Here is a 23,017-nt window from a genome sequence, read left to right as displayed (position 1 = left end):
GTTGATGATATTCATATTCAAGGCTGGCTGCGAGCTCAAGTTGCTTGCTCTCCCAGAGCCATACATCGTAGCCATTCAGCCCCTATTCCTTGGTGTCTTGATTTTCCCGCCATCTTCGGCCGCTCGATTCTCCATGCATGCATGCATGCAGGTATACATACAATAAACTTGTTTCACGTATCGAAAATCACACGGCGCATTCCTCAACTCTTTGAGGGGTCTAGTCTGGTCTGGACCACCCACTCAAGCGTAAGTACTCTCTCTTCTCTTGTCTGATGAAGTAAGTCATCGTAGCGTTTCTTCGTCAAATCATCCATACCCATATATATTATATCATATTCAGATGTCCGGGTTGTATAGAGGTTCAGCTTGAGCAAGGAATTTCCTTTGATATATGTAGACGGTGTGTACTGAAGAGAGGTTTGGATATGTCTCTTTGCATCAAAGAGACCGTAGGGAGAGGGTTCCGATCGTGTTGAGTTTATATTTCTTCTCGCTTGCTCAATTTAGTACTTTGTATGTAGTGAGCGTGGTATTTCTCATCAGGAGGTGGATGAAAATGATGAAGAGAAATTCGATACTCGGTGGACTGACTGTTTTTAAAAAGCAAGATTCAATCGTGGGGGCAATACTTTCTGTTCAGAAGCAGAGGATAGTTAGATAATGCAATGAGTATCTCGTCGATGTAAAACATCCAGCAAACGGCCAAGTCTGTTGACTGGGTCATACGCCCAGTTTCTTATTTTTCTCCAAATCGATTGTGATTGGAGGACCGGACCCCGTGAACCTCACGATTTGACGGCGGAGACGTTTTCTGGTATGATTGTATCATGCAGTTGCTCTGGTCGTGTGACTGGAATCTTTCGTATATGTAGTAATGAAATGAACGGTGGATTATGTCCTTCTGATTCACGCATAATCATAATCGTTGACGACTCATACCATTTGGCAATGTAGTAGATGACAAGAAGGATTCTTTGTCCGATGTATAAGCCTGCCTTTGAATATGCAGCTGCAAACAAGGCTTTCAAGATGATGAGGCGTTGAGCGATACACTGCCTCAGCTTATGTCTTCCTGTCCATGTACCTTTGTAGTCACCGACGACACATACCTTAGGAAGGTCGTTGAGTATGAGAACGATGCTTGTCCAGCATGTACAACCGATCAACGTGAAAGCTATCGTACCGGGTAGAACAACGGCAGCGGCAACCTCATAAACCTTTTCTCAAAGGGTTTTGAAAGCGAACAACCTCTCGCAAGTATTCTGGTTGACTCGGCGACCGGTAAGATGCCCACTGAATAACGAAATCCCGGTCAGCAAAGTCCCTAACACCATCTTCCAGTAAAGACCGAGGAAAGATTTCGGGGTCTTCATAAGTGGCTTCTCTCGTTCGATATCTCATCTTGCTTGTGACGTAGACAGCAGGAGAAGGCTAATGAGTCTTCTCTTCAACCAAGAATGATGATTCGTGTCTTGCTCATCGCGTATGTATGGCAGCTAGCCATGCCACGATAGATAAATACCCCGCCCCGATGGTTTCTTTGAAAGGAATTGGGTACTCGCATTGCGAGCCCCAGGCACACCAGGCAGAGTGGACTGGAGTCATTGTGGTTTTGTTATCACGATCACCCGACCATCGCATTAGGTACAACACTCCTGAAATGAGGAAGAATTGTGAGCGAGATTGCTGCGGTTGTTTCATAAACCACAACTCCATTCCACTCTGCCTATGATCAATGCCTTCCTCTGTCGGACTGTAAACTCTGTTTGCAGATATGCTGTACCGCCATTCAGTCTGTTACTTAAGACTGGCTGCTTTTTCGACTGACATTTGATGGTATATATACTGGAAGTGCTCTGAATCTCTGGGCTAGCCCTGTCGTTGCCGTTGGTAGACTCTGATTCCGCACTCTCGGCTTCCATAGTCTGAGATTGGGAAGGCCATCCTGAGGAATGTTAGATGTAGTGCGTCATCCTCGTCATGAGCCATGAATTTCAGGAATCTGGCAGTCGGCCAGTGTTGGTGTTCAAATCTGGACTTCAGCGACGAACCATGGGCGTTGTCACCGCATCTTCGGGCGGACGATGTTCAACCGACATGTCTATATCATCGTCTGTGTTAAGCACCATTAACTAAGCGAAGCTATCGAAGTGGTAGATAGGGTGTGCATTGTTTCGACTGTGCTGCAGTTGACAACCCATGTAGCGAACAAAAATCTCCATAGAATAGCCGAAAGAAGAGGCGACTATTGAAAGAGTTAAGAGACTTCGCTCATGGAGCTGCTGAGGATGTGCCTTGATGATAAAATATACACTTCGCACACCGCCGTAGCCAGTAGCTGGCAGTGAGAGATCCCACAATGGCGTCGCTGAACGCATGGGTAATAATTTGTACCCAGCTATATATGTAGACTCTTGAAAGAATGCAGAACTAGTCAACTGCTGATGGAGAGGGCATGTTCGGTCCTGCTATATGTAGGTATCCATGAAGATAGGAAAATGGAAACTCCCGCGGTATGTCTTCATCGTGCATCAGGGAGATACCACAAGAGCTTCTTCAGTTGCAAGGTCATGCTAAGCTCCAGTTCCCTGGTGGTAAAATATGCAGCCGCACAGTGATTCCTTGACTGTGTCGCGGGACAGCACACAGGCTCTGCGGCTATCAAAGCCATTCGTAGTACATTCCCTGGTGATAGAATATACAATATAGAGGACAGTAAGTCGTTATCTTCGACCGAGTAATTCTATTGCTTAGACACTGCTAAGATTTCCTTTAGTGACTAGTTTCAGAGACACCCACAATACGTGCCCTGGTGGTAGAAGATGCTGTTCGAGCACAGCCTGTAGCTGGCCATTTGTCGCCACGCATAGCGCTATAGAGATGAGGTGGTGAGATTAAAACGACACCCCTTTCTGTTTGGGCCATCGACAACCGTGGAGAAGCAAGATGCAAATGAGTTGTGGAAATACGTCGATTGTTCCTCGCAGGCCTCCAGCTCCGTGACTCTCCTTCCATGACGGTTCATATATGAGCTGATTTTTATATCCGCAACAGCCACCATAAGGGAGTGACTGAAGCGACGTACGTGCATTCCCTTTATATATGCTGGGTTTGCATAATCGTTCGTACCAAGCTCAGCTGGATGGGATATAGATCCCGAAGACCTTCATCATGCGCTCATCAAGCGACGGAGGGTCGACGGCACTTAATGCACATATTGGTAACAGGGTTATCGTCCAAAAGAGCCGAGACTGTGTTGTCGATTGAGCTCGAGTCACCTTCGTCTGGGGGTCGACCAACGGCAGTGCCGGGTTTATGAGATAAACCTATGAGCGCCGATGCTGTACAGCATGAAGTGAGCTCGGGTCTCCTCAATCTGCATGAGTAGGTTGACCAGCGGCAGTACCGGGTTTGTGAGATAGTCCTTGGTGCACCTCAGAAGCATGGCCGGAAGGGAGCTCGGTTTCCAGCCTTTGTTTGCTCCATGAAAAGAATGCATCTTGTCAGAGGTAATCTCCAGGTCCGATGATAGCTAATAGCCTTGTCAAACGAGAATGGTTGACTTAACAACACTCATAGCATTCGTAAACTGGGACTGGATACTGCGGAATTGAAGCTTTCGCGTTTGATGTTGTTTTTGAGCCTTCCCTCATTGACGACACAGTAACGGCTACTGCATCAGCTGCTGCAAATTCGACGGATCTCACAACTTTATCGCCTTGGTAGCTTGAGTGAAGCCGGAATCGTAGCGGTGTCATTCATTTCTTGGGTAGTAGGCAGGAAGTGGAAGCTGCCAACATAACTCCAGAGCTTGCGGGCAATGTGGCCTGAAGCTTCGAATGTAGGTACTCGGTGATTATATATCCAACTCGTACGAGCATAATCAAAATCTGCATGAGGAACCTAAGGGCGCTTTGCAAGAGACTTATACAATGTTGGTGGTTCAAGAGCGCCTTGCTTGTGGAGGGACTGCATCCCAACATGGACTTCATCCAAAAGCCTCGAATGGAAGAAGCCAACTTTGAGTATATGACTCTGTAGACTCGTCTTGTGTTTGTAGTGTTAGATAGCGGCCTGCAATTTCCGACCTCGCTCAATGGGTGCACCTTCTTATAGCAGACTGATTGTCAAAGCTTTCTTCAACTTGTTGGTCGGCGCCGCTGCAGAGTGGGCTATCGCTGAGCCGGTCTTCCATGATGGAGCCTCCACTTGCGTCTTATCCTGAATCATCGTTTCCAATGTCAAACATACACGAATGACTCTCGGGCAGTTCATAGCTACGACCACCATGTAGTCATTCCAGCCGTTGCGACCGTCATCTTCTTCCGGAACCTAAACATGTAGGCGTGAGGCGAAGAGGAGCAGAACGAAGTCTTATGGATCAACTAGAGTCGGTTGAATTGCAAGAGCCGTGTGAAACATTGAAACAATATACAGGGCCATCGAAGCAGTTCTGGTTGACGTATATGTTCAGTTTTACCCATGAAATAAGCTGCACCAAGGTGACAAGTCTCATTTGACGTTAGCCGGCTGATGGAGAGCGTTTGTGTGGTCGGAGACAGTGCTACCGCACCACCAATAGTTTCGCGGAAATTCATATGTTCGTACGCGTCTCCTGTATATCATAGTCCCTCGCTGAAGTTCACTTTGGTAGTGATATAATTAGAAAATTGTCTTGAGACAACACGTTCAAATCCTTCGCCAAGAAGCAGAAGCACCCCATGGGCACCTACTGGGAAAAGGTACCGCAAGGTATTCCAGACGTAGGTGGTGTCAGAGAATGTGCCCGTTACTCTCATGCAACTTTGCAGGTGACTACTGCAATAGGCACAGAGAGTTGGCGTTGCCCGTTCAACACGCGTCATGGCTCTGTAGCTTCTCGTCAATTGAGAAGGCTTAAATCCAGGACAGACATAGCGTGCCATTATTCGACTTTTCTTGGCTTATGAGATTGTGCGTGACCATCTCCGTTAGGATATCTCTGCATGTGGTAACCAGGGCTGCATGTAGAGAGGCATGTCCAAAACGTGTCGACAGACCAATTTTGTAAGGGATGGTGTTCTCATTCATCCCAGCGATTTCGAACTTCAGCTTAGCTCTGCATGCATAAGGGAACTCGAATCTGGGTGATGCAGTCACCTTGGCAGATTGAGACTCTCTGCTGCCCGTCGAAGCCCCTTCCATCGAGCGTCGAGAAGAGCACATCAATTTCTGGAGCTAGAACCAGACATGTATTGCCGTGTTTGAGTGGTGGTATGCCTGAATGCTTTCCTCCGAGACTAGGTGGTTATAGCTGAAACGGAGAAGGTTGTGCGAAGCCAAAGACGGCAGCAGCCCTGGAGAAGAAAGCCCGCAGCGACGGTGTATCGGAGAGCAATATAGAATTATTGCCCACCAGAGCGATTCCACGCCGCCATTTGGGCGATTTCAACTTTCTTTCTGATTTCGGAAGTTTGTTGATCAGTGCCGCAATTGGGCATTTCCGCGATTTCTTCCTTAAGGACAAGAGAAGCCAGACCTGACCAGATCTTTCTTCCCAGCAGTCTGCTGCCCAGGTTTTCATAACACAGTGGCATAGTCCACGATGTGATCCATGTGCTGCCTCGATCTTCTCAATGAACGAGCCATAGGCCGGTTATAAGTATATGAGTTTAGCATAACTTTGGAATGAGAATGCAGAAGCGACATTATGTTCTTATGTTTCTGACTTTGACGCTCTGTTCTTATAGTATACCCGTTGCGTTTTTCGCTTGCAACTGGATGTCATAGGCAAGGACATGTCAAGTCTTTCAGGGCAGGATACATGCTTTCCGCAACCTGGACGGTCATGCGAAAGGATCGCTGTGCCATCATCATTGAACGAAACCCATGGTTCCGTCGGTGAAAATGCTGACCCATTGATCGTTTCCAGTATTATTCCTCATAGAGCAAACGCCAGCACGTCGCGTTCGCATTTGTATTGCGATAACTGGGTCTCAAAATACTTTTCAATCACAGTGAAGAGTCGCTGGGAAGTATATAGATAATTGGAATCTCCCCTAAGTCGCCGATTAGTCTTGGGTGAAGGCTTGCGCGGTGTCGTGTTCTAGGACGGCGAGATGGAGCTCCTTATAAGTGTGGCCCAGCACTGATGCGGGAAAGAAAGTCGATAAGTGCCACCTCGATAGTCTCACTTTCAGGAGGCTGTTTTCCTCATCAAGTCAGCGTGCTTATGAATCCCTGGCTCCAGGCCTTAGCTGCTTGTATATAGGTCAATATGTCCCAGAGCTAATGGCACAATTGATGGCCACATCCGTTGCCATTATGCCTCGCTGTACAAGACATTTATTTTGGGTGTATCGTCCGGAAACCAAGGGGATATATTGCATGGCTGAGAGCGAACGAAGTGTGCTGGAACTCCCCAAGATGTGCCGGAAGCAATGCTTGACCTGGCAGGTTTTATATGTTTATGACAGCAGTCTGCGACTATTGGTGTTCGCAGTGGGCTTTGGCGACAAACTCGTATGCCTTTGGATTAATGCACCCAACCCATTCATGGGTACCGACATACAGGTAAGGTCGGTTGTGTTGACACATGAGGTGATTCGCCGCTCGAGGAATCTTGAACGAGAGAAGACTGAATGTAATGGTGAGGACGAAAGATGTCACCATAGTTTGTCTTTCGTATATTCATTGCTTTCTCGAAAGCAGTGTACTCTTGGGTAAGTTGCCAGTGTTGTTTGTTCCGGTGATGGCAACTAGTACTGCCAAAGGTCATTCTGGTTGACGCTATACCGAAGATGACGTCGATTTCATTTTTTCCTTGAGGCGCCGAGTTGTCTGGGGCCTATCAAGATCAAGTAGTCTCCACTGCTGCCTGAAGACATGCAGGCACTCAACTCGACCTTCGAGTTCACGGAGAATCCGTAGACTTCGCTGGTTATCACAAAGACGTATGTTAGTTTGCATAGTGGTCAAAGGGGCTTTATCTCTTCTTCAATGTGCGAGGTGAGGATGCTTACGATGGCTTTATCCAACTCGATGTCTATAAGACACAGGCTTGATCCTGACGATCCGGTGGAACTCTGAGGGATATATAAAAACATCGAGAGCTGGACTTGTGGGGGGCTGATAGAGTCTGGTGTTTGCTAAGCTCACATATAGTGTATGTATGAGGTATCGGTGAGCTGTAGTCGTCTTGTAGTATATAGGAAGAGGCTGAATGGGGTGGGTCGTGATAATGACCACTCAATAGCGACTATAGCCTTATATCGATGGTAAGTTGAGGCATAGAAGATAGTATCGATGGTTTTGGCCCGAGATGATGATGAGATGGGATGTTTGAGATGAGGAAGAAAGAGAAGAGAGGGAGGTGAGAACGGGAATATTTATACCTTTGCAGAGCAGCCCATCCGTCACTGAATTCAGGCATCTTCACTCCATATCTTGCATCTACGTGAAGTTGTAGAGATGTAGTGACGTGTAGCAGTGACGGGCCATTCGTGACTGATCTAGCTGTCCGTGACTGCATCGATTGCAGTGAACCAAGTGCTCGGGAAGGGATGAAATGAAGCTCAAGCGGGTCAGGGAATGTCCCAAGCAACACTAAACGAGTCAGCGCCGAGTCAACGATCCACTCGGTCTCAGCCACTGCCAATAGTCACAAATTGGTGCCAATGGCGACTAAGCATCCCGTCCACTTTTAATTAAAGTGATCAGCGGTTCACAAATTCACGTTCTCGATCAGGTACAGATCCGATTCCTATCTTCCTGGGCACAATGAAGGCCCACCTCTGGATTCACGATAAAAATCTGGTGACTGCCAACTCAAATGGCATTCTCCGTCAATCTACCCCTGCCGTTGTTTAATTCTCCGAACCCTAAATCAACAATTTTCCGCCAAAATGCATCTATCATCGCTCCTCCTGGCATCCACGGCCATCCTACCAGCCTTAGGCTACAGCATCAATGACTTCTCCTGCAACAGCACCGAACACCCGAATCCCGTTGTGCTCCTACACGGGCTAGGCGCGACCTACTACGAAGACTTGAATTACCTGCAAGGTTGGCTACAAGCGCAAGGCTACTGCACCTACGCCAAAACCTACGGTGCATATGAAGGGTTCCCCTTGGTCGGCGGCCTCAAGGCCATCGCCGAATCGGCCACTGAAATCGCCGCGTATATTCGCGAGGTGAAAGAAAAGACGGGCGCCGACAAGATCGACCTTGTCGGTCACTCCGAAGGCGCTTTCCAAACCCTCTACGTCCCTAAATTCGAGGATGGCATCTCGGAGATGCTGGATAAGCTGGTGGCCATTGCACCTCCCACGAGAGGCACCAACCTGGCGGGGATCTATGACATCGCTTATGTTTTGGGAAACTTGTCGCGCGATCTGATCGGCGACATCCTGGATACTGTGGGCTGCGCCGCCTGTGATGACCTCGGCCCGGACGGGGCTGCGGTTGATCGCTTGAACGACGGCGAGCCTATCGTGCAGCCGGGGAATAATCTAACGGTCATTGCATCGCGGTCCGACGAACTGGTCACGCCAACCTCCACTTCCTTTGTGCATGAAGATGGGGTGACCAATGAATGGGTGCAAGACACTTGCCCTCTTGACCCAGTCGGCCATATCGGCGAGGCCTACGATCTAAATGTGTGGAATTTGGTCAAGAACGCCTTGGACTCTACTCCGAAGCGCGAGTTTGTCTGCTCGCTGGGATCTCCTGGCAGGTGAAGGATGGTATCTGTTGAACGTTGTATATAAGCATTTATCTTTAGATACCCAAGTTACCAGACATTAGTGTCATAATGTATAATAATACCACCGCCATCTCCTTTCACGCTTTTGTCTCATAAATATCCAAGTTCCTTCCATGCGCTCTTCTCTCGTCCACCAGTGTGGACTCAGAGCGCACGGGAGGCTGTTGGCCTTGGACAAGATTATGTCCGTCCCTAGTGACCTGTCAGTAATGAAAGAGGAATCGGAAGTTCTGGGCCACCATACCCAAGCTTCTTGTTGGGCAAAAATAGCGACAGAATTACTATAGGGGCAGAAAAGGCCAGAGCTGCAATAGTGATCGACCTGGATATGTCAGTCATGATAATGATTTCGAATCGTGTAGCTCACGTACCCCATCACATCTGAATACTGATTGGCAAATTAGTGTTGAACGGGCGAGGCGAGGCAGATTACTTACAGCTCTGTCAATCGCTGTTCGCTCGGTTGACCCCCATGCTGGCAGAGTACCTGTAATAGAGTTGTATAGCCGATCAACCGTAGATTCGCTCACACCAGACCCCAGATGTAACCGCAGTTGCTGACGCAGCTGTCCTGAGTATATTCCCCCTGCAATTGCAGAGCCTATCCCGTTGCCCAAATATGCGGCCAGTAGGACCAACGATGTGACTTGCGCTAGTTCCGCATGAGACACTGTAATCTGTGCCGCAACAATTCCGACCGTCTCGATAATACCACTACCAATGCCTTGCACCAGTTGCACAATAAACAACTCGGCCACAGAGCTTTCGTTTGTACGAAGGCGAACCATGGCCCCATATCCAACCATGCGAACGACCGCTCCGATGACGCCAATCCATTTGTAGGATCGTAGGCGGTACATCAGTAAGCCCGTTCCCATGCCCACGAGGGCTTGCATAACCCCGTTCGTGTAGTAGAGGAACTGCGCATTGCGTGGCGAAAAGTTATGCGACACCTCGGACCAAACATACAAATATGTATGGGTGGCGCCAAAACTGATGTTGTCGATGCATACCAGTATCACTGGGAGCAGAACTGAAAGGTTGCGGAAGTAGCGCACAGGCACCACAGGATGCCGGGCAATGTATTTCTCATATGGGTAAAGGCAAGCCAGGATCACGACTCCCACCGCAATCAATGCATCAACCCAGGGGGTCTTCCAACGGCCAGCAGAGGTAGCAGCCAGTGTAATAGGAATCAGAACCAGAGCGAATCCGGCACTGAGAATAAATAGGCCACCTAGGTCGATGCGAGAGAAGAAACCATATAGATTAAGCTGTTCGTTGAGTACGAGACCTGACCGCTTGGCCCGCTGCTGGAAGACAAGGAGGGTGGTGATAATGAAGCAGGCACCGAAAGGCATCAAGATGGCGAACATGCCGATTCCCCAACGCCAGCCAATGCCATCCACGACGCTCTGCACAATGAACGCGGACACCCAAGGAATGACAAGGAATGGGAGGTAGAGAATGTTATAGGCGAAACCTCTCCATCGCATAGATGATAGATCCGAGACAATCGTGGCATTCAAAAAGGATGTGCCAGCCTGCCCAATCGAATAGAGGACGTATCCGCCTGCGTAGGTGCTGAAGGTTTTGGAAGAGGCGCAAAGAATGTAAGAAACCACGTAGCATGTGACGGCGAATACATAGGCTTCACCCCGTCCGAGGACGTCGGAGATCTTGGCGATTGGGGGCTTGGAGATGGCGGAAATAATGCTCGCAGCCGTGTTCAAGGTGGCCAGTTCAGCAAGAGCGTCAAAGTCGGATGTAGCAAAGTTACGATAAGTGCCCACGGTCGAGTTGTCTAATTCACTGATACCCGAACAGCGATCAGAAGGTGCTGTCGCCGCAGAGAGATGATAACTTACTAAATGACCATCATCATCGCCAGTCTGGAAGTGATCAGCACTTATGCTAGAATAGAGATATGACATACATACCCCGCATACAACAGATACCGGCCTTTGCGCCCGCTGACGGCTTCGGCAGCTTGGATCTTTGATGCCCCAGTGGCATCTGGAAACGCGGCACTCGATTCGTGAACAGTGACATCGATTGTATCGTGCTTTTCATCCTCCGTGGTGAAGGAACTGGGGACGTTTTCCGGTCTCCTAGACGGACGGAAAATTCCGCTCCAGCCAGCCATTGTGTGGATGTGAGTACTCGAGGACAGAATTCAGTTGGGCGGGCCACATCAGGTATGTATGCTTTTCCGTGATGCAGGCGACAGACCGAGATAGCGGAATCAAATACAGTGTCGAGTGATCAAGCTCATTAGTGCGACAGACCGGACTCACTTATCTCCATCCCTGGCGTTCGCAAATGCAGGCGGTCAGCAGAAAGAGTGGGATTGCGATCAAAATGGCGTCACTCAGACCACGCACAAGCATTGATACACCTTTGACTGGCTGTGACCGATACTGGGAGGGCGGATGGATAAATGGAGGGAGGCAGACCTGGTGGACAGCCGAAGAGATCGCCGTGACGAAGACATCAGCTAACGTGACTATGGGCTTGGTGGGGGGGAGGAGGAATGCCAATCCCAATCCATGACCCCAGCGGGTGCGATTTGCCTGCCTTGGCCAGCAAGGGCGCAGGAGAGCCCCCGACTGTGCCGATCCGGGTGAAGATCGACGACTATAGGCCCAAATTGCCCCAAACCTGGTCGCGAAAACGGGCAAACATTTAGTCGGATTCAGCACCGACAACGGCAGTGGGTGAGGAATGTGACCATCAGTGGGCACTTATTGATAAGAAGCTGCATTAGTCACAATGGATCCTGCGGGGGATGGCAATGATCCTCCCAAACTGGACAAGCCCGGCTGCCACGCACGTCCATTTGGGTCGATCGGCGAAGAGGCAGCTGTCAGGCCAATACTGACTTGCTCGCGATTATCGGAGTATTTAATTGTGAGTCAGTGTGAGTACCATCTCTCCATTTGGTGGCAAGGCAGATGGGGAGGAGCCTGAATGTTGAGAACTTGAGGAAGGGCTGCGGAGAACCGAGGCTGGAACTTTTCCCGTTTCGGACACTGAGTTGGGGTTGGGGAAACTGTTCCCCGCACGTGATGCATGCGGGACGCGTCTCAACATTTGGCTCAAAAGGAGTATGGGGGATGTTGCTGCAGCTGCATTATTTACTCCGTACTTGTCTCCTGCTTCGTCCCTTGACAACACCAAAGTATACGCCGGGCAGATCAGGCGGAGATCTGCTTAGAAACTTTGATTCTAGCTTATTCGAGTTTGTGTCATGTTCGGCGAGCAGGACATGATCGCATAACCTTGTCTCTTCTGGAATGATTGACGCCATCGCTAGGACTATAGAATATCTGACGCAAGAGGGGAAACGCTAGGAAGGAAACTGGCTCCACTGCTGGTGAGCTTCACGTTCGAGCTTGAATTTTAGCTTCAGCATACTCTCCGCTGTTCATCCCGAAGGAAGCAGGCGTCCCAAACCCACATTGGCATTTGTCATGACCAGGCCACATAATCCGCCAGTTGCCAGCGAGCAAATGAGTAAACAGGAAGAACTACAGTGGATATATATCTTGGGATATGGCACCCCTTGCACTGGCTTCCTTGGCTGGGAGCGTGTAGCGGAAGATGGCACCCATCGTAGTCCCTCGCCGATGGACGAGAGGACAGGATAATTATGGCCTTTCTGCCCACTATTTACTCTGATACACGAATGGCATCGATGAGTTGCTCGACTCTGCCAGTCTGTTCTGCACATAACGGATGCCGCGGAATCTGTATGTTTCCTCCGTCGAAGAGCCCAGATGGGGATGAAACAACCATTTTCCAACAAGGACAAATGTCTCCCCAGAGTTGAAATAACGTTATCCCATTTATGCGAACGGTAGTACAAATTACTTTATCCGTTGTTGCTGTGTCAATCAGGCAACTCGGCCAAAGTCAAGTTTCTGGATACCTGCGGGAGCGTGGTTTAGCGTCAGAGCCAGATAGACCAACATCAAATTTATCGACTATCCGGAGACATTTGATCGCTCTATAAGGGGGTGATCTCTTGCTGAGATGACAGACCCACTGTTCCCAGATGGTTATAACCACATCTATCATGGATGCTGACCTTGCATTGGGTAGGAGGAGTGTGATAAGGGCATCAGCCAATAACCTCCGGGTTGATCCATGCTAGTCTCCGAAGAGTTTGCTACTAGGCAATTAGAGGAAGGCCGAACGCAGCCTAAGAAAATGCAAGGGATCACAGGCCACCAGCGCTGATCCGCCATCTGGCCTCTGTTTGGTTTTTCCGACCGCGATCTTCCCTCTCAATCTCGGCATGCGCGGCTTATCCTGGTGAGTTGAGCCCCGTGGCTATCCAACCCCCACTTCGGGTTCATTGCAAATCTCTTACTCTTAATTCGTCGTCGTGTCTATGCAGATACTGCAGGCCTTCATATTCAGCTCCAGCTGAATGACCTGTCAGCCCGCCCGGTATCTTGGGTCAAGCATGGCTTAATCTACATTTAACTCGTGGGGCACCCTTGACTATCCCCTCGATGCGTACACGGTGAAGTGGATGCCGTGCATTGTCTAGTCTGAGAACACATGGATCCCTTAAAAGCCTCTGAATACGGGTCGTTTCAGGCACATGTACATCCTGCAAAACATGGAGCCTGGCGAAAGGTACTCCGTGGCATAGGAATCGCTGTAGTAACTCTGGCAAGTCTTGCGTGGTGGACATCGCGTCTCTCTACTCGAGCACATACTGAGATAAATGTCCACTCGGAGTTTAGCTGGGAACAGGTAAGAGACTTCGCATTTGTCGCCAGAAGCATCTGACCGGTAAAGATAACTCCTTCGCAATCACTTGTGTACCATGACTGCTTCGATGGGTTTCAATGCGCCCGTCTCGAAGTGCCCATGGACTACCACCGATCTGATGGTCAAGGACGGCGCTTCGCGATCGCCATCACTCGTCTTCCAGCCAAGGTTCCGGTGACAGATGCCCGATACGGCGGCGCAGTTTTGACGAACCCAGGTATGCTTGGGAATGTCTATGCTATCGTCCTGACTAATAGCGTTTCAGGTGGTCCAGGTGGCTCAGGCGTCGCCCAGGTGCTTGTCAGCGGCAAATCCCTGCAAAAGACCGTAGACTCGGAGAACGACCCAAGTATCGTCGATTCAGAAAGCGCTTCGCGGGACAAGTATTTTGACATCATTGGATTCGATCCCCGCGGGGTCAACAACACGACTCCAGGGTTCAGCTGCTTTCCTCATCTGTTCGCGCAGCGAAACTGGGAACTCCAAGTGGCAGCCGAAGGCACACTAGGTAGCGCACAGGATGCATTCTGGCATAGCTGGGCTCGCGCGACTGCCCTCAACACTGGATGCTCTGCCAACTTGTCCACTCCTCCGAAGGATGGAGAGGAGGCGTTGGGCGAACACCTCAACACGCCCCCTGTGGCTAGAGATATGCTTGAGATCGTTGAGCGACACGCCGAATGGCGTGCAGAGCAAGGCCTGCTGGAGCAGCGCCAACAAGATCATATTCATGGCTATGATCCAGGACAGAGTATAGTAGCGCGAACGCGATGGCAGCGGGGACAGGAGAAGCTCCTTTACTGGGGTCGGTCGTACGGAACCATTCTAGGCTCCACGTTTGCAACTATGTTTCCCGATCATATTCATCGAGTTGTGCTTGATGCTGTGGTAGATGCCGACAAGTACTATTTCGGGGAGGGACCCAATGCTGTTGAGGACGCTGACGCCATTTTCGATCAATTTACGCGATACTGCAATGCGGCTGGAGCAGACCTCTGCCCTTTCTATGCTCAAGGCGGACCGGCCGCCATCAAGGAAACATATCTGGCACTAGAAGATGCTCTCTACAACCGCTCATTACCAGTACCCGCCTCCGCGACACGAGGACCGGAAGTCGTGACGTGGAGTGATCTCAAGGTCATCCTGCGAATTGCTCTGTATCAGCCACTTTACGGATTTCCTCAGCTGGCAGAGATAGCGACCGAGCTATCGCAGCAAAGTGGCGCCGCCCTTGCCGACTTTAAAGTAGGGGGCCGCTCCCCGTCATGCCCTTCCGATCAATGTCTTCAAGCTGGACCATGGTCTGCTGAATGCCAAGTGTCGGGTCACAATGAAGCGTATTCGAGCACAGCCATTCTCTGTGCCGATGCGGAGTATTTGCAGGATGCTGACGAAGATGAGTTCCGGCGCTCCTGGGCGTCGTTGCAGGAAGATAGTGCCATGCTTGGGGATTACTGGGCCAGTCTTTTGATGAGCTGCGTAGGATGGAAGGTAAAGCCGAAGTGGAAGCTTACAGGTAGTAGTATCTTTGTAATCTGGACCGTTCATTGCTGAGCTTTATAGGGCCATTCGCAGCCAACACCTCCCACCCACTGCTCTTTGTCAGCAATACGCTCGACCCAGTGACTCCTTTGCGGAGGTAACTTCCCTGTTCCCTGGGAAACTTGGCATCGAGGCTAATCGGTTGTAGTGCGCGCAAGATGTCCGAGAACTTTCCTGGCTCGGTGCTTCTACAGCAGGATTCCGAAGGCGTAAGTGACCTCACATGTCGAAGGTGATGAACGATCTGACTCTTCTAGCACTCAACGTTGGCGTCGCCATCCGTATGTGTTCACAAGAAGATCCGTCAGTATTTTCAGACAGGCGAGCTTCCGCCTCCTGGTGTAGTATGCAAAGCAGACGTGAAGCCCATACTGGGAGCGTCGCCTTCGACACAGAAGGGGATGAGTGTTGAGGACCGGCAGCTATATGAAGCATTATTGGAGGAAACGCGAAGAATGGCAATACCACGGCTACCGCTGTAGAGTTGGGATGTCTGGATCAATGTGTTTGCTCAATGTTTCTGCTTCTCTCGCAAAACTCATGACTCAGTCTATCCAACACAGGTTTCGAGTGTATATAGCAGTAGAACATCTCGTAGCAGGAGAATGAATAGATATTTCCACGCGCTATATGACCGATCACATACAATAAGTTCCATGTCTTTCCAACTCCAGGTCCGGAATAGTCATGAACCAAACTTGGTCGAGCATCCATAGCGATGCGGTGCAACCTCGGTTCAGATCCGTCGGGTAACCTTGATTACTGGCTTTGGTTCAACCCCGCGCTGGTCAGATAAGCATATCTTCTCCTCTTCTCTCCCCTCATCCCTTCTTCTCTTTTCATCATCAGACCCCTGCATTAATTGCCATCCCCCCACCATCAAGTTGTTTCATTTCAATCGCATTACTACATCAATATGGCCCCTCCCACCGCCACGGAAACCACCATCTTCTCTCCCGTTCCCACCCAAACCCATTCCACCCAAGAATCGGCTGCCGAAGCCGCTAAAGTGAAGAACACCCCCCAGAAATTCGCACAACCACCAGTCTTCGAAGACAAGTACAAGGAGCGCGAGTATCTCAAAGGTCGACTGGCAGCCGCATTCCGCATTTTCGGCAAGAATGGCTACGATGAAGGTATGCCATCATCACTCATCCCTACCACTTACATCCGAATAACCTCGGCTCGTTGGCATTGGCAATTCATACTAACTTTTGTTCCAGGCGTGGCAGGACACATTACACTCCGTGATCCCGTCGACCCAACCACCTTCTGGGTGAACCCCTTTGGCCTAGCATTTTCGCAGATCAAGGCATCCGACTTGATCCATGTGAGCCACGCCGGGGAAATCATTGGCGGTGGACCTGTCCGGCTGCTCAATGCTGCTGCTTTTATGATTCACTCGGCCATTCATGCTGCTCGGCCGGACGTGCTCTGCGCTGCGCACAGCCACAGCATTCACGGACGGGCTTTTTGTACTCTCGGACGGCCGCTGGATATCATCACGCAGGATGCGTGTGCATTCTACAATGTCAGTGATACCCTCTAGCCACAGAACCTTCAACTAACCAGAGCAGGATATCGTCCTGTACAACCAATTCAACGGCATCGTGCTGGCCGAAGAAGAGGGCAAGAGCATTGCTCAAGCCCTAGGCACCAAGAAAGCCGCACTGCTGCAGAACCACGGGCTTCTAACAGTAGGACAATCCATCGAGGAGACGGTGTTCTGGTTCGTCAGTCTAGAGAAGTGCTGCTACGTGCAGCTCATGGCCGACGCCGCAGCCGCAGGCCGGGGCGGACAGACCGTCAAGGTAGACGAAGCGGATGCAGCATTCACATACAAGTCCGTCGGCACACCAAAGGCGGGATATTTCAGCGCGAAGCCAATGTTCGATTTGATCCACGAGGAAACCGGAGGAAACTATCTGAACTAGCAGCTACACCTCATACCACAATACCATACTCCCACAAATGCCATACTACTCCCTCCCCATCCTCTCCCACACCTCCCTAACCTCCCTCCCATTAACAGCCGTAAGCGGCTCCCCGACGACCTCCCCATCATCCCCAATCACCTTCAAAATATTCTCCATGGCCAACCTCTCAAACCCAATCCTAGTCTCCACCGCCCCGCCCCCAACATGCGTCGTAAGAGTAACATTCTCCATACTCCTCAACCTAGCATCAACAACGGGCTCAAACTCGTGAACATCCAACGCCGCAGCAGCCACCTTCCCCGACCTCAACCCCTCCACCAAATCCTCCTCAACCACCACACCCCCCCTCGCCACATTAACAATCCTCACCCCCTCCTTCATCCACCCAATCTTCTCCCCATCAATCAACCCCCTCGTCTCCTCATTCAACGGACAATGCACCGACACACAATCCGCCTTCTCCAAAACCCCCCTCACCCCACCCCCCCATCTGACCCCCAACTCCCTCTCCCTCCTCTCATCCACCCTCACCGCATCATAATAAACCACCTCCATCCCCAACGCCCCCCTCACCTTCCTCACCACCTCACTCCCTATCCTCCCCAGCCCAATAAGCCCCAACACCTTCCCCCTCGGATTCACCGACACGTCCGCCAAATTCTTATGACAGTCCATGAACTTCTCTTCATCCCCGGACCTCGCGGCAATCTGCGACGCAGTAAAGTTCCGGAATACGCTCAGGATCATGTACAGCGTTGTGTCGGCGACGGCTTCGTCGGACGCGCCCGCCCCGTTCGTGTAGTAGATCCCGCGCGCCGTGAGCGATGGGATGTGAACGTCGTTGTAGCCTGCGCCGGCGGAGGCAAAGATCTTTACGCTCGGTGGGAGGAGAGAGATTAGTTCGGTGTCCCAGGGGGACATGGTTTTGCCGGAGGAGAAGTGCGGGCGGAAGAGGGCGGTGATGGGGCCGTATCTGGATTTCTAATTAGTGTATGTCTTGTGGGAAGTAAGAAAGGGAGGAGGTGGGGGGAAATGGGTATATACTTGTCAGACTTCAAAGCCTCGATAAAAGCTTCTCGCGTCGGGGAGGTATCCCGGATGATGGTGAAGCGGGTGGAGAGGGGCCCGTTGTAGAGGTCGTGGTTGTAGGCGATGGGGTCGCCGAGGTGGAGGATTATTGGTTTGGTCATGGTGGAATTAGTTGGGGTGGTGTTATATGTTGAAGATATGATGTACGTATTGGTAGAGGAAACTGAAAGATGAGATTTGGGAATTGTAACAGTATGTATAGTAGTTGTGAAGATATAGATAGTCCTGCGGATAATTCTCCGATTCGACCTCGGACTTGTTTCCTAGATGATGATCATCAGGGTTGAGGAGGGTGTTTTTTACACCGACTTGTTTCTTGTTTCTTGTTTCTTTTAGTGGGGAGTGGAGAGGTCCAGTACATCTGTTTTCATGTGCAGGTTTAAGTCTGTCCCAGCTAGATGGGATAGGTTCTATGCTCTTTTCTTCTACTCTCCTTATACTTTCGTATAAAAGGTGTCAATATCCCAGGCCTCGTTATTACTAACACATTGATACTACTAATGCCCTATGAATTGGATTGTAGGCTGCATATTATGCTGCTTGATAGCACTCTGCTCACAGTCTCGCCGTGTACTCGAATGCAGTGTGATAGGGCTCGCCCGTCTGCTATTTGGTGGGACAGCTTTTCGATGCAGGAGCTTTTTTTAGTTAGCTTGGAAGAAAAAGATGGCATATGAAGGTCAAGCAGTATCACGTACTAGGCTGCTAGCTTTATAACAGCCAGCGCCATTAGAGGCGTTCTTCTTCTCAGGGGTGAACTCGAGCTTTCGCCGACTAATGGGACATATATTGCAATGAAAGAGTCATGTAACCAACAAACTACTCCCAACGCCTTTCAATGAGACTCTGGATTTTCCGGTTCTGTTACTTACCACTGAGACCTTCCTGAAGTGAAGGGAACACCATGCTTCTGATGCTAAGGAACTCAATTGACATGCAAGACGTTCAATACCATTGCAGCTAGTTCTGCCGATGATTCAAGACAGCGATGGTTGAAGGGAACCAACTCGACCAGGTCCTCTGGTCTCTGCAAAGGGCCATCAGTGGCCGTTTCATTACTTGCAATGTAGATACCGATGATAATAGCTCGGTATCAGCCGGCAAGATTCCCTCTGCAGCTCCATGGTAGACTGATGTCGTGGTTCCCACTGTGTGAGATAGAAGACAAGCATGGGGCTCATGTGTATCAGTCCAGCAGCTCGACCGAGATACCATCATCGCAGTGATCAGTCAATCCACACAGACTGTAGACAGAAGTTTCAATGACAATAGGTAATCAGAGTAAAGTACAAATTCCATGAGCGGCAGGGCCATATTACTAGGTAGGGCGAGGTTATGATTCGACGAGCATTCTCGAGGACAGCACATTACTCGTTCATCGGCATCGTAATCATAAAGCAGATGAATATTAGGGAATGAAGAAGCAAGTAACCAGCAGAGCGATGGAATAACCTGGATGAACCAAAAGTGCGACCGCTGCTATGGCTGCTGGTGTTCAGCAACAGGGGGACCCGAAGCGGGAAGACCAGAAATGCAAAAAAAAAAAAAGCAAAAACAAAAAGAATGACCTACGCAGGATTCGAACCTGCAATCTCTTGATCCGTAGTCAAGCGCCTTACCATTGGGCCAGCAGGCCTTGTTGTTATAATTCTCTGTACAAGATGATTATATAGCCCTTTGTGATCCTGCAACTGCGTTATGTTCGTGTTCATGATCCTTGTGAAACACAACAATATTCATCGGTCGGAACTGCAACTATCGGTTCATTTGTCTGCTACTGCCTATTCTCGGCTTCATACAGGCTACCTGCATCATTTGTGAGCAATCACTACCCCATAAACCCATCCCACCACGGTAGTCCTCAGCACAAGTGATCAACATCAAGCAATATATACCCCGTGAAGCCAACCGCAACACCCACCATCACCACCCTACACTACTACCAGTCAGACAGTGGCAACCAACCTGCAACACAAAATTAGGTAGATACCGGCCCCTCTCCCCTAGCCGAACTCCACCTGAAGTACCCACGAAGTACCTCTGCCGTACCGACATAGCCACTTAGACCAGACCAGACCAGTCAAGGCAACAGTGCAGTCCAGCTCAGCTCAACTTCAGCATTCCATGGGCGGTTGGGTTGCGGGGGTGCCAAGGATCCGGGGGATGATCATGCAACAACAACAACTAACCTTTTCCCAGCCCATTCCCACCACTTCTGACTGGTCAACGTCGGGCGGGGTAAGACGACTCTGAAGTCTACTTGCAGCGCCAGAAACAAAGCCACCGCTGCTTTTCCCATCCAATGATCGGGTGACTCAACCCCCCCTCCCTCCATGACTGGAACGGTGTTGTCTACTACTATCCTCACGGATGTCCATCCCTAGTTTTGAAGTTTACTAGTTAGTTACTTACTTATTAACCGGATGGGTCGGAGGATGGCGACGAAAGGGAAACTTTAATAAATTGATGGGAATCTGGGGTAAACTTGTTGTGGCCCACTTTTGCCATGACGGGCTATGGGTACTACTACGTACTTAGGTACCCATGGAGGTGAAGAGTGGGTGCTTAAGCTCTTGTGGGGGGTGTAGTAGTATATGGATATACTAGATGTTAAACGTTGATCAGGGCTAGCTAGATGAATACTGCGATGAGAGTCAACTTCACAAAGTAGGGGATGGTTAGATGAATGCGTGATCAGACCACCACCACCGCACCCAGAATGTACTTCAGAGGTAGTACTGTGGTATGAGGACAGCCGCTGACGCAGCGTGGTGTGATCCAATGGGTTTGATGTAGATTACTCTTACTTACTGTACTGTGCTGGCTAAGTACTACCTAACTATCCCTGTCGCGTGTGCTGCATTATTGTGCAGCTGGTATTAATACACGGCAGACAGGCAGCCAGAGACACTCCAGTGAAAGAGAGAAGAGAAAGGATGATCACACGAGTGCCACCACCCCCCTGGCCAACAGGTAATAAACTAATAAAAAAGACACAACAGGGATTAGAAATGTCTGCCCCTCACTAACGATGATGCATCAAGTCATTTTAATTGTTTCTTGTATTTATGGTCATTCCTGGGTGTGTTTGTAATTGTGTCTTTGTTAAATACATGATGAATATTGGTTCCAATGCAACCCAAAACGCGTAAAAACTCCGTCATGTCACGATTCCATTCCCTCTCCTTGTTGCATATTCCATCCCGTGCCGTCCAAAGTACCTGACCCTAGAGGGTAACCCAAATAAAATAGAAGAAAAGAAAATGATGTGAAATGAATGGTCGGTAATAATGAGGATGCAGATCGCTGTCTCGGACAAGTGCCCTCCTCTATTCCAGTTTCGTGGCTTTCAAAGCACCAATAGCGGTAACCAGACACGCTCGCTCACTCGCTCGCGGAGGAGCTGGATTTATTTCAAGCGACGCATGTAGCGTAGCGTCAGATAGACCGCGCCCATCGTCGTGTAAGCGGCACCCCCTGCAGCAATCCAGACCGGCTTGTGGACGCTAAACGAGGTCGAGATGAGCTGTGCCCTCCTCCTGCGCTTCTCTAAATGGGCTATTAGGATGCCTTTCTTCTTACCATACTCTTTGTGGCTATGATGGATAACCTACCTGTAGTCAAGAATCTGTTTCTCAAAGTGGCCAGCTGCTGTCTGGAGTATGCACCGACAGACGAGCCCATAGACGAGAGACCTTGGATAGCAGGGGTCGACATCTTGAATATTCGCTATTCTTGTAGTAGTTTCTTGAAAATGGTAGAGTAGTTTACAGCAGAGACAATGAGAGAACGAGATTTCTTGATCCTGATATTGATGAGGACAACAGGTGAGTTGGAAGGTATCACTCTCTATTGTCTGGCCGGGTGACACAAGGTTTATATGCTCCTCCTCGTAACCCGGATGCGGGGTAGTCACCAGATGAGAAGCTGCAATACAGTAACAGCTGGCTCGACCTCTCGTCATCCCTGTCTTTGTTGATCCGTGTCTCGTAGGTTACATTCTGGAGGGTGGTGATTGGAGGTCATCGTTGGGCCTGTCCGGTGTTGGCGCTCTCTCGCCCCTGGAACGGGCGTGAGCTATCACCAAGTACGGCATGCAATACCGACCAAGCGATCGAGTACATCACAGGTACATCTGCCGCTGACTGGGCGCTTTTGGATGTGATAGGATGTTCTTCATATGGGCTGGGATGAGGGTGGCGTTGTCAGTAATTAGGGCCTCGCTGCAGCCCAAGGCAGAAGTACCGTGAAGGACTGTGTTGTAGCTCTACAGCTCAGTCTATGCCAAGTAGGGACTTAGATGATTGCTGACTTGCACTGAGGAAGGAAACTATAATCGTCCGATTGAGTTCAATATATGACACCGAGATGGGGATCTGTAGACACCGGTAGATTGACTTGCCGGTTTCATGAGAGGCGTTGAGTACCATGAACAGAGTCAGGCCGTAAGTTTGACCATGCCATGGCAGCAATGCTTGCATCTTGCCTACGGTAGGGTGTGTTTCCCCGCGATAAATGCAGACATATTGACGAGCACCGCGCGTGCAGATGGCCTGATGCGAGAAGCTTCCAGCGTAGATTCTTTCCTCGTATGTAGATGTATAAAGTACATGACGATCACTTGGGATGGGACCATGTATGGTAACTGCTCCGGTGGAATTAACAGCATGCGAGTAGTGAATTTACTTCATTCCAGCTCCTTCCCCGCAACTGCAAAGTCATTGCACGCTGACGTCTTCACTTAGGCAAGGATGGGATGAAAATCTCATGTGTAATTTATGCCGCCACTCAACTGCATGTTGCTTAGTAGAGAGCTCTCAGCCAGGTCTCCTTGGATTCATTGGGAGAACGGCTGTAATCTGCTCCCACAGAAAAGGCTCATCCATGTGTCGATAGTCCAAAGTACCGCAAATTAGGG

At 49.9% G+C, this 23,017-nt stretch overlaps 7 protein-coding genes and 1 non-coding gene across 8 annotated transcripts; 3 read left to right on the top strand and 5 right to left on the bottom strand.

Annotated features, from left to right (window-relative positions):
* The first annotated feature begins 7,719 nt into the window (after nt 1-7,719).
* Nucleotides 7,720-8,900, top strand: BO85DRAFT_210817 (esterase/lipase family protein). Its single transcript, XM_025654612.1, has one exon. It carries the CDS (start codon nt 7,887-7,889, stop codon nt 8,718-8,720), a length of 834 nt encoding a protein of 277 aa, XP_025510047.1. The 5' UTR covers nt 7,720-7,886; the 3' UTR covers nt 8,721-8,900.
* BO85DRAFT_472965 (putative siderochrome-iron transporter) lies at nt 8,729-10,892 on the bottom strand (the record flags this gene model as incomplete). Its single annotated transcript, XM_025662594.1, has 5 exons — nt 8,729-8,938; nt 8,991-9,068; nt 9,118-9,134; nt 9,184-10,638; nt 10,683-10,892. The coding sequence occupies 5 exons, from the start codon at nt 10,890-10,892 to the stop codon at nt 8,824-8,826; spliced, it is 1,875 nt and encodes a 624-aa protein (XP_025510046.1). The 3' UTR covers nt 8,729-8,823.
* A 151-nt stretch (nt 10,893-11,043) lies between these two features.
* BO85DRAFT_464229 (uncharacterized protein) lies at nt 11,044-12,234 on the bottom strand (the record flags this gene model as incomplete). The annotated part of the gene is made up of 6 exons (XM_025661974.1): nt 11,044-11,202; nt 11,301-11,355; nt 11,408-11,489; nt 11,580-11,631; nt 11,895-11,955; nt 12,134-12,234. 6 exons carry the CDS (start codon nt 12,232-12,234, stop codon nt 11,044-11,046), a joined length of 510 nt encoding a protein of 169 aa, XP_025510045.1.
* A 1,081-nt stretch (nt 12,235-13,315) lies between these two features.
* BO85DRAFT_384707 (putative proteinase) lies at nt 13,316-15,555 on the top strand (the record flags this gene model as incomplete). The annotated part of the gene is made up of 6 exons (XM_025656560.1): nt 13,316-13,513; nt 13,559-13,748; nt 13,797-15,050; nt 15,095-15,170; nt 15,222-15,282; nt 15,391-15,555. The coding sequence occupies 6 exons, from the start codon at nt 13,316-13,318 to the stop codon at nt 15,553-15,555; spliced, it is 1,944 nt and encodes a 647-aa protein (XP_025510044.1).
* A 333-nt stretch (nt 15,556-15,888) lies between these two features.
* BO85DRAFT_472962 (class II aldolase/adducin domain protein) lies at nt 15,889-17,065 on the top strand. Its single transcript, XM_025662593.1, has 3 exons — nt 15,889-16,209; nt 16,297-16,604; nt 16,651-17,065. The coding sequence occupies exons 1-3, from the start codon at nt 15,990-15,992 to the stop codon at nt 17,005-17,007; spliced, it is 885 nt and encodes a 294-aa protein (XP_025510043.1). The 5' UTR covers nt 15,889-15,989; the 3' UTR covers nt 17,008-17,065.
* Nucleotides 17,053-18,512, bottom strand: BO85DRAFT_508188 (D-mandelate dehydrogenase-like dehydrogenase; the record flags this gene model as incomplete). Its single annotated transcript, XM_025664446.1, has 2 exons — nt 18,055-18,512; nt 17,053-17,983 (listed from the first exon to the last, which is right to left on the bottom strand). The coding sequence occupies exons 1-2, from the start codon at nt 18,198-18,200 to the stop codon at nt 17,053-17,055; spliced, it is 1,077 nt and encodes a 358-aa protein (XP_025510042.1). The 5' UTR covers nt 18,201-18,512.
* Nucleotides 18,513-19,663: 1,151 nt separating this feature from the next.
* BO85DRAFT_t276 lies at nt 19,664-19,735 on the bottom strand. Its single transcript has one exon. It is a non-coding gene; the product is annotated as a tRNA-Arg (tRNA).
* Nucleotides 19,736-21,131: 1,396 nt separating this feature from the next.
* Nucleotides 21,132-21,884, bottom strand: BO85DRAFT_454322 (uncharacterized protein). The gene is made up of 2 exons (XM_025661260.1): nt 21,714-21,884; nt 21,132-21,648 (listed from the first exon to the last, which is right to left on the bottom strand). The coding sequence occupies exons 1-2, from the start codon at nt 21,814-21,816 to the stop codon at nt 21,509-21,511; spliced, it is 243 nt and encodes an 80-aa protein (XP_025510041.1). The 5' UTR covers nt 21,817-21,884; the 3' UTR covers nt 21,132-21,508.
* Between the last annotated feature and the right edge of the window lie 1,133 nt (nt 21,885-23,017).

This window comes from Aspergillus piperis (genome assembly GCF_003184755.1).
Source record: "Aspergillus piperis CBS 112811 unplaced genomic scaffold BO85scaffold_35, whole genome shotgun sequence".
NCBI classification, from domain to species: Eukaryota; Fungi; Ascomycota; class Eurotiomycetes; order Eurotiales; family Aspergillaceae; genus Aspergillus; species Aspergillus piperis.
This window is presented reverse-complemented; position numbering and strand designations above follow the sequence as displayed.